The sequence below is a fragment of the Limulus polyphemus genome, unplaced genomic scaffold (assembly GCF_000517525.1).
Source record: "Limulus polyphemus unplaced genomic scaffold, Limulus_polyphemus-2.1.2 Scaffold2796, whole genome shotgun sequence".
Lineage (NCBI taxonomy): Eukaryota > Metazoa > Arthropoda > Merostomata > Xiphosura > Limulidae > Limulus > Limulus polyphemus.
Genome location: NW_013668406.1, coordinates 7,752 through 17,327, shown reverse-complemented (window position 1 = coordinate 17,327; position 9,576 = coordinate 7,752). Strand labels below are relative to the sequence as shown.

General features: G+C 31.3%; 1 protein-coding gene across 3 annotated transcripts in view; it reads left to right on the top strand.

Annotated features, from left to right (window-relative positions):
• Positions 1-9,576, top strand: part of LOC106467920 (protein MTO1 homolog, mitochondrial-like) — a 59,854-nt gene that overhangs the window by 48,101 nt on the left and 2,177 nt on the right. For all 3 annotated transcript variants that reach the window (XM_022396139.1, XM_013928304.2, XM_022396138.1), the window contains exons 11-12: positions 2,859-2,989; positions 5,431-5,635. In XM_022396139.1, coding sequence (XP_022251847.1) covers positions 2,859-2,989; positions 5,431-5,635 — 336 coding nt within the window. The remainder of the gene's footprint in view (positions 1-2,858; positions 2,990-5,430; positions 5,636-9,576) is intronic.

Genomic DNA, 9,576 nt, shown 5'->3' with positions numbered 1-9,576 from the left:
AAGATATTAAACATATCACTGTTTAAAACTTAACAGAAAGAGGATACAGAGAAAATAGTTGATTATTTAACATATATCAAATAGTTATGCACAATAATTTTACCTATCATAAAGGAATTTATCTTTACATGGTTCTGCATATTTTGATGTGCACTAGTAAGGAACAAGACATAAATAATTACATTCTCAAAAGATGATAGTTTCTAACCAAGTAAAAAACCTATGCTTGGAATGGGCAGACATATTACAAAAAAATCAATAAGTATTTATTTGTTTTTATGAATTACACAAATAAACATTGCAAAATGACAAAATATTAATTCTAAGATTGTAATTTGCTGTGGACTCATAACCAGATTTTGCAAGTTTGGGTCTTGTTGTGTCCTTGAGCAAGACACTTTACCCCACCTGTTCCAATCTACCCAGCTATATGACTACATGTACCTAACTGTTAGCTGAAGGTTAACCGGTGATGGACTGTCATCTTGTTTAGGGGGAGTGGGTCATCATTCTCATCTGCTTTTGCTATTGTAACTGGAGTTTGAAAGCACTGGCCTTATATGCTTTAGGAGCGGAATAGGGTTTAACTTTTAAACTTTTTTAAATGTGAGAAGTATTAGTATAATTAATTTAAAAAAAATTTAATGTTGTTTTGTATCACAAAGCTCTACAAAAAAGGCCTAAGTTCATGTAGCAATGGTGGTGATCCTTAAAGTTTTGCAATACTCTTTAGAATTTTAAGTAATAAAATTAGTTTTCCACATTAATTTGTGCAACAGTAAATTTCTATTGAATTAGAGCAGTGAATTATATAATTTTCTAACATTTCAACTATTTCACTATCCTTTTATCCAACCTTCTGGGGTTTCTGTTTCTTTGTTGCTACGAGTTTTCTGCATACTCTCTTTCTTCTTCTGTGTATTTCTAGGTCAGTTTTAGCTACTTCGGTATCCTTTGGTATGCTTAATTATAAAAACAAGTATACCCTGGCACAGTTTCCAGTATTGTCTCATATTATTTGCGAGTTTACTTGAGATTAAGTGCAGGGAACAAGTGTATGTGAAGTTCTACTTTAATCAGAGCTGAAACAAGTTTTCTTCATTATTATAGTATAGTATCTGCCAGTAATACTGTGTATTTCATTTTTTATACTTTTTTTGGAAGATAATATGTAACTTATTCGTTTCATTTATGTGTGAATTTCCCTTCATAAAATACCAGATCAGTTATCATTTGAATGGCAGTCACAACTAAAACTTTTCATCATTGCACCTGTCTTAACGTTTTCCAAGTCACTGTGTACTTTTCATATACAATAAATTACAGAAATCTCTCTCTAATTGTTTTATTTATATGAAGAAGCAGTTTATTGGTTGGGTCTAAGTATAATGTATTAAAATGATTGATGTGTTTATTTGTGTGTAGTATTTTCAGTTAAAAAAAAAGTTTCCTGACAAGTATCAGACAGGCAATCCAGCAGATAACATCAGATTTGGTCAAAAGATAAGGGGAGTGTTCTGTAATTGATAGCTTGACTGAATTTTAAGTTGTATGATTGGACACATTTAAATGACAGAGAAAACAGTCTTTATTTAGAAATAACTTAAAAAACAGTGCATGTACTTGTTTAGATAAGTGGATGATTGCTTCTATTTGATCAGTGAATAACTTGCCAGATTTTCATCTCTTCAGATGAATCTCTACGGAACTAGTTATTTTTAAAGTCAAGTAGAACTGAAAAAAAAAGTGCTGAGATTTTAAACGTCAACTTGCTTTCTTTGTCTGGTGGATGGTATCACCTTACGATCTCTATTCTTTGACAGCATTGATCAGCTATCAGTTTTAGTTGATGTCATAGTTTAACCAGCAAAGGATATTCCAGTTTTAATGTGTTTTAATCCAGACTCAAATTTTGCTCAAATATCCTTATGAGCAGAAGATTTCATCAAAAAAGCAAATAAAAGGCTAAGATGGCTAGAACAAGACAATGATAGACACCCTGAACCACATGTTGCTGCCATGACAGTGTAGAAACTAGATAATCAGTAATTTAGAATAATTCTATATTACTATAGAGCCCTTTAATTTGCTATTCTTTGTAAGAATTCTAATAAGGGATCAACATATCTTACTTTATAACAACTATAACTTATCAGCCTAAGCTCATCAGTGGAACTTTTAAACAAATCTTGTAATTTTTCAACAACTTTGATAGTTATTCCAACTTATTTTAACCAAACTTGTCTTCAAATTTTATTTTATAATATCTTTTTGGAACATATATGCATAACTAGATTTAAAAGAAAAAAATTAAGAAAATTTCTTGGAACTGGATTAGTGTCTTGAATTTCAATTCAGTATTCATACAGTACTGATCGATGTGTCTAAGCATTAATAGATATGTACTGATTGTGTATCCTTTTTTATATTTTAAACTTATGTTAAACATTGTTTAACACTTTATGTCCCATTGATATTAAATATATATATTATGTTTGACACACACACACACACACAAATATATATATATATATATATTTAATCATTTTACCAGCCTTCAATAAACTCATGTGGAATTTGAGTGTGACTTCATTCTTGTGGTGACTGGTTTGTATGGTCTGTTATAGTTTAGATAGTTCAATAAATATGCCCAATGCAGTATGATAATCTTTAATACATTACTACAAATGGAAAACTACAAAGTAGTTTTGTATACTAAATTTCTCTAAACCTGTTTTTATGTACATTAGTAAATTTAGGTTCTATTCTGTTTAAAGTACTAGACAGTTTGATCAACAAAATTGAAAGAACTGTGGAAATACAATAATCTAGATCCACTGCTTGTATATGTTGTGTAGGTTATGGTGTGGAATATGATTATATTGATCCTCGACAACTAAAACCAACCCTTGAAACTCTAAAAATCAGCAACTTGTTTTTTGCTGGCCAAATTAATGGAACAACAGGATATGAAGAGGCTGCTGCACAGGTTTGATTCTCTTTATTGTTACATAGATACACATACTGGCCAACAAAACTAGAAACCTCTTAAATCTTTAATATTATGTTGGGTCACTACATGTCCTTATGACAGTCAAATGAGCTGTGGCATGGATTCCATGAGGTATTGGAGGGCAGACAAATCCATTTTACCCCATTCCTCCAGCAGTCCAACCTCCTTCATGTTCTATATATCATGTTCCAACACATCCTACAAATTTTTAGTGGGATTGCCATCTGGTGACTGTAGTTTCAGAGGAAATCCTGAAGTTCTACATCATTTTCTTCAAACCAATCATGCACCCATCAAGCAAGATAGATCGGAGAATTGTCATCATGGAAGTAGCCATCACTGTTGAATTAGAAGTGAAGCTCTGCTGATTGCACTTGGTAATGCCCAGATGTTACTTGTTCCTCCAGTGGTATCAGAGAGCTTGCTCCATGCCTGTTAAACATTCCACACATGATTATTCCACTGCCAGTAGCCTGAAAAGTAGACATGACACATGAAATGTTTCTATTTTTTTGGTACAGTGTGTGTGTGTGTGTGTATATATCTTTATTATTTTTCATTGTTAAATGCCTTGGATACAGCTCATATCAAATTTTTAGTCATTACTGTTATTTATATATGACCTAGCAAAACATTAATTGTGAGAAGCAAAGAAAGGAATATTATTTTTTCCTACCTTGATATGCATTGTTAGTATTTATAAAACAGATATATTGTCCTAAAATGTTCATGCTTATTACCCACTCATTCTTCACTTTAGGGTTATACATTTATCACAAGATCTTTCATATTGTTTCAAATCCATACCAATCATTTGAAACAAACATTGAAGATCATGATTCATTGCCAAAGATGATAATTTTTCAACTGCCATTCATCCAAGTTTCCAAACTTAAGAAAGCCTTTGGCTTCATTTCACAGTTATAATATGTGGCTCCTAAAAAGCAGCCGTCTCATAAGTTCAGCAGAAAGGAGCTCACAGTGCAAATTGGATATGCTTTCTTGAAGTTCTAAACTGTCATTAAGAAGTTCTGGGTAATGGATTGAAACCTAAGCATCCAGTTTCATTTTATAATGTTTCAGACATGACATGGCTCATGGAGTGAATAATTTTGGATAGTCATGGCTCACGCTAATATTCTACATTATGACATTCAAGTGTTAATCTGTTTTCTTGACACATTACTTGTATATGAGTAATCAAACTGAAGTATTTCAAACACTCATATCACCAGTGCTGCATCCAATAGCCATTATTCTCTGAAGGTTCATTAACTCTTTTTGCTCATGACATTTTTGCTTTATTAGATTGTTTCCCTACAATAAATGTTTCGATTTAGTGTGTTCAAGCTGTAGTTTCTTTTCCATAGGTAAAGTTGTTGCATATAAGTTGAAAACAATTACATTCTTAGTAGCCTAAAGCTTGTTAGAGTAACTGTGGTTTACTCATGGTGTAATTCCTACACACGTGGTAGTGGGAATCATATTGCTACAACACTTTCAACATCTTTATAAGTTCTGATAATCTGTAACTATGGACTAGTTTTAAAGTAAGTATTATTAAATACTTTTCAATTTAAAAAAATCAATATATTTAAAAAAAGAAAAATTCTTAAAAGGTAGGGAGAAAGACAAGGAAGTTAAAGTTAAAACATATCAAAAGAAGTGTATAGTCATTAATGATGTTAAAATAATGAAAATAAATTTTAAAACGAGGATTAAAAGTAGTAACTAAGAGAATTAAAAAAAACTTTGAAAGAAAATGTATCAAATCTCTAAAACAGTTTTAAAATTAGGATAATCACTTGACTTTTAAAAAGAATGAAAGTAAAAACCATTGTTAACATTCTGTTTAGAGAAGAACAAAGATGAAAACTAAGTTGCTGAACATAATTATAGAAACAAACAAGTTCACTTAAAGAACATGATACATATTGTGTATTAAATATATTTATTTAAATTTATTTTGTGAATTTTGAGTTTTTTGCACATACAATTTAAATTTGTAGACTTCTCAAATATTGCTTTGAGAGATATTTCATATAAACACCCAGGATTGTAACATATGCTACATTAGGAAGAATGCACATTGGAATAGAATAGAATATCTTTGTGGTAACTTCTAACTTATAAACTCTTAGATCATAGTACATCACGAGATTCACATACCAATTTGCTGTAAGCAGGCCTATTAGCAATTAAAGGTACACTGATCCAGTATATTTAATAGTTTTATGCATATATAGGTATGGTATATGTAGTGGGTTGACACATAACAATATTCCTTGCTGTCACTCATAAGTTCTTAGAATATTTATATATGTATATAAGTGTGTGTGTGTGTATATATGTACAAATTCTGTGTCATACTTACTTGTGTTACTTTACATTTTTCTTATGTCTCTTTATTTTTGTAGGGCATTGTTGCTGGGATCAATGCAGCCTGTAAGGTGCAGGATCAACCCCCTTTCATTGTTGACCGAACAGAAGGCTACATTGGTGTTTTGGTAGATGACCTCACAACACTGGGTACTAATGAACCATATAGAATGTTCACGAGTCGTTCAGAATTCCGTCTGTCCTTACGTCCTGATAATGCTGATATTAGACTAACTGAGAAAGGTAAGTCACATAATGATATAAGGTTCAGAAATACCTCTCAAACTTGTTCAGGTAGTGATGTAAATAATCTTTAACAAAACTAGATAAATTTCCTGTTAACAGTTTACAAGATACAGGTGTAACGAAAGGAAGCATATGACACAAAAAAATCTGTGAAGTAACAGGTTGTTTACTATTTTATGTTTTGTAAAATTATTTTATGGCAAATATTTTGAATAGATGAATGTCACATTCATGGAATATAATTCAGAATATGTACAGATAGTGTTATTTGTTTTTAACATGGTTTATTACTTTCAGTAAATGTTGGTCATAGAAAATAAAGACTTACATAATAGAATAATAGTTTTTATCAAAAATTAAGTTTATACATTAATGGTTAAGATCATGATTGAGGAATGGTGTCATTGACTTTATTGAATATATATAATTCTCAGAGGACATGACTAAAATGCTATGTGTGAGTTCAGTAGTTATGTATTCCTTTGTGGTCAGTTGAATTATTATTTGATACAAAATTATCTGTGATGTCCTATGAACAGCCTCTGAACACTCATTTCCCTGAATTGTTTATGGATCTCCATAGGTACTACTTTCCCACTGAATATGTAGAAATTGTGGATACCCCTCTGAATTTTTAATTTCTGTATAATTTAATTGGAGTTGTGCTTGCTACTACATTTCCCTAGATGTTATGTAGGTAACTCAGGAATGCTACATTTTAACTGAATATTGTATGGATAACCTTGAGTAGTTAAATTGCCTAGCTGATACATTTCCCTGGATGTTATGTGTCATTTGTTAATATTATGTTCCCTGTGTGGTTTGTAGATTACCTTAAATGCTATTTTTCCATGGATGTTAATAGTGTCCTCTGAATGCTACAATTCTTTGTGTGACTTATGAATTGTTTTATACCACTAATATTATAATTTCAGATTGCTACGTTTAATTGAATGGGTTATTGATTGTGTACTATGTTTTTGTAAATGTCAAAATAACATCTTATGAATAGTACCATTTTATGAGTGGTTTGTGGATATTACATAGGTTTCTAAATAGGTTTCTAACAGTGATACAGCCTTTGTTGTACACATAGGAGCTAATGGTGTAGGGAAGGGTATGTCAGAAGACCTTACTGATAAGCAGAAGGTCAATAAAGATATTTAATGAAAAGGGCTGTAACTTAATTGTGTGAGAGATACTGCCAGGACTTAATTGTGGGGGTAAAATTATAAGTAGGATGGTTAGGCTGAATGCCAAGCTTTAATAGCTTAATATGTAAGGATGAGCAGATTGGCTGATTAGACTTGTAAGATCAGTTTTTTGGAATGGATGATTTACATATAAGTAGGTTAAAAAAGCTGGCTTATTTGCCAGGGTTATTAACTCAGCTGTATGGACAGTTTTAAACTAGGACTAGGCAGTGTTGAAGTGCAGGATAAAATAAATGCAGAAAAACAAGATGCAGAGATGAGTGAAATGTAGAAATAAAGTATACAAGCAGTTCTAAGTGTAGGCTAAATTATTATTCTAGTAATTATTACTATTGTAATAATTATTAATTATTACTATTGTAATGCTAGAAGTATAAGAAATAGAATAGATGACTTTAGAGCACTAGTTAGAACTGAGAATTTTGATATAATGAGAATGAATTAAAATTTGGTTAAATGTAGACTATTTTGATCTAAGGAATTTCTTTGAAATACAGGGTTATAGGTTTTTAATAGGGATAGAGTACTCAAAAGAGGGGAGGGGAGTAAAGTATATGTAAAATGTGAGTTACATCCTATTCGAGTTGAGGAGATCAAAGCCAATAGTAAGAAGATTGAACCTATTCAAGTTTTTGTTCACAGATATAGGGGGATAAGGCTTTTCATTAGAATGTGTTGCACACCAACAGATGAAATGGATAACATTAATGAGAAACTCTACACTGAGATTAAGATTTTATCTGTTAATAAGGTCGTAATTATGGGGGATTTTAATTTTAGGTACGTACATTTGGAATGCCAAAGGAAGACAGGTTTTTAGAAACCACTAAGGATGGCTTTCTTCACCAATTGGCCAGAAAACCTATTAGGAACAATGCTATTTTGGATTTATTGTTATTTATTCTAATAAAGAAATGGTTGAGAGAGAGTGGAGATTGGGGAATATCTGGGTGCACTGATCAGTGTTCAACTAGATATGATGTTTTAGCTCGTATTGAGATCAGGAATAATGATATTTTGGTTACAAAAAAAAAAAAGCTAAATTTGAAGGGATGCAACAAGAATTGTCTGTTGTGAATTGGGCAACCAAATTACTTGAAGAAATTGATCAAATATGATAAATATGTAAGTGAATTTTTATATATTCAAGATAGACGTGTTTCTTGCAGAAAAACAGAGTGGCAACAAGTAAAAAACTAGGTTGACTCACAAAGGGTATAAGGAATAAAATTAAAGAAAAGCAGTTTAAATTGACTGCTATGATGGGAGACTTTGAGGATCGTAGAAGATCAAGAGCATTGGTCAAGGTATAAGAATAATAATTGGTTGAAAATTCAAAATTTAATAGTAAGGATTTTTTTAAATACAATAAGAATGAACATAATGTTAAAATGAGAGTAGAGCCATCGAGAAATGATAAAGGAAGGCTCATATTTGATGAAGATTTAAGTAATATTTCTTGTCTTGTACAGTTGCTGGATAGATGATTGAACAAAATGATCACATTAATTCTGAGTTTGATAAGAACAAATTGGGAAGTTTAAATAATTATAAGGCTCCTTCTCCAGATAATATTTTTGCTAACATTTTGGAAGTTTAAGATTGGATATGTGAGTCACTTGCTACTATTTTTTTTTTGTAAGTTTTTTGAATAGTAGGCAGGTGTCAGGAAATTGGAAGGTGGCTAATGTTCTTCTTTTCAAGGGAGATGATAAAAATAGTCCTAGTAATTATAGGCCTATTAGTCTTACATCAGTTTTGAGAAAAGTTTTTGAAAGTCTGATATAAGTCATTTAACAAAGTTTTAAATTTTTCTTGGATAGTCATCATGGGGAAAATCTTGCCATACTAAGCTTTTGACATTCTTTGAATATAGATGAAGGTAAGGGTTTGGTTTGATGTATGTCAATCTTCAGAAAGCACTTGACAAATAACCACATAAAAGACTTGTTAAAAAATTATCTCAATAGGTTTGGGAGATAAGTTGGCTCATTGGACAGAAGAAAGTAGAAGGTTGTTGTAAATTAAGGTCAGTCACACTGGATTAAAGGCTCAGGACTCAATGTTAGGACCTTTGCTCTTTGTGATTTATGTCTATTACATTGATGAAAGAATGGGACATCGATGAAAGAATGGACACTAAATTGCTTAAATATGCTGGTACTAAGGGCTTGAGTGTAGTTAACTTTGAGGTCCAGCTGCTATTTTACAAAAGGATTTACATCAATGGCGATTTTCGCAAATAATTGGCAGATAGCTTTTAATTTTAATAAATGCAAGATAATGAATATCGGTTATCGTAATTTGAATTATAAGCATAATTTTGATGGAAATAACCTGATCAATGTCATGTGGATAACTTTAAGGGATACTGTTACATGAGTGAATTATAGGTTGCACTAAAAACTAACTTTCTTCAAGTAGTTTTATGAATTTCCCTACACATTACATTTTTCACAAGAGCTGAATTTTTGTGCCAATTATCTGCTTTCTTAGACACACAACTGGCCATTCACAAATTCAATGTAAGTCAGATGAGAAAGAATTTTCATTATTTGGGGGGGGGGGGTGATTTTTTGTTTAAAAGCAAAATTCTCTTGAATATTCTGTGGAAAAGATTTGTTACAAAAACCGAAAGTAAACCCAAGTTGTGTGAAATTATTACAGGATTATTTTGAATGAGTAATACTTATCTAGAAACCATCATATAGATATGAATAATGT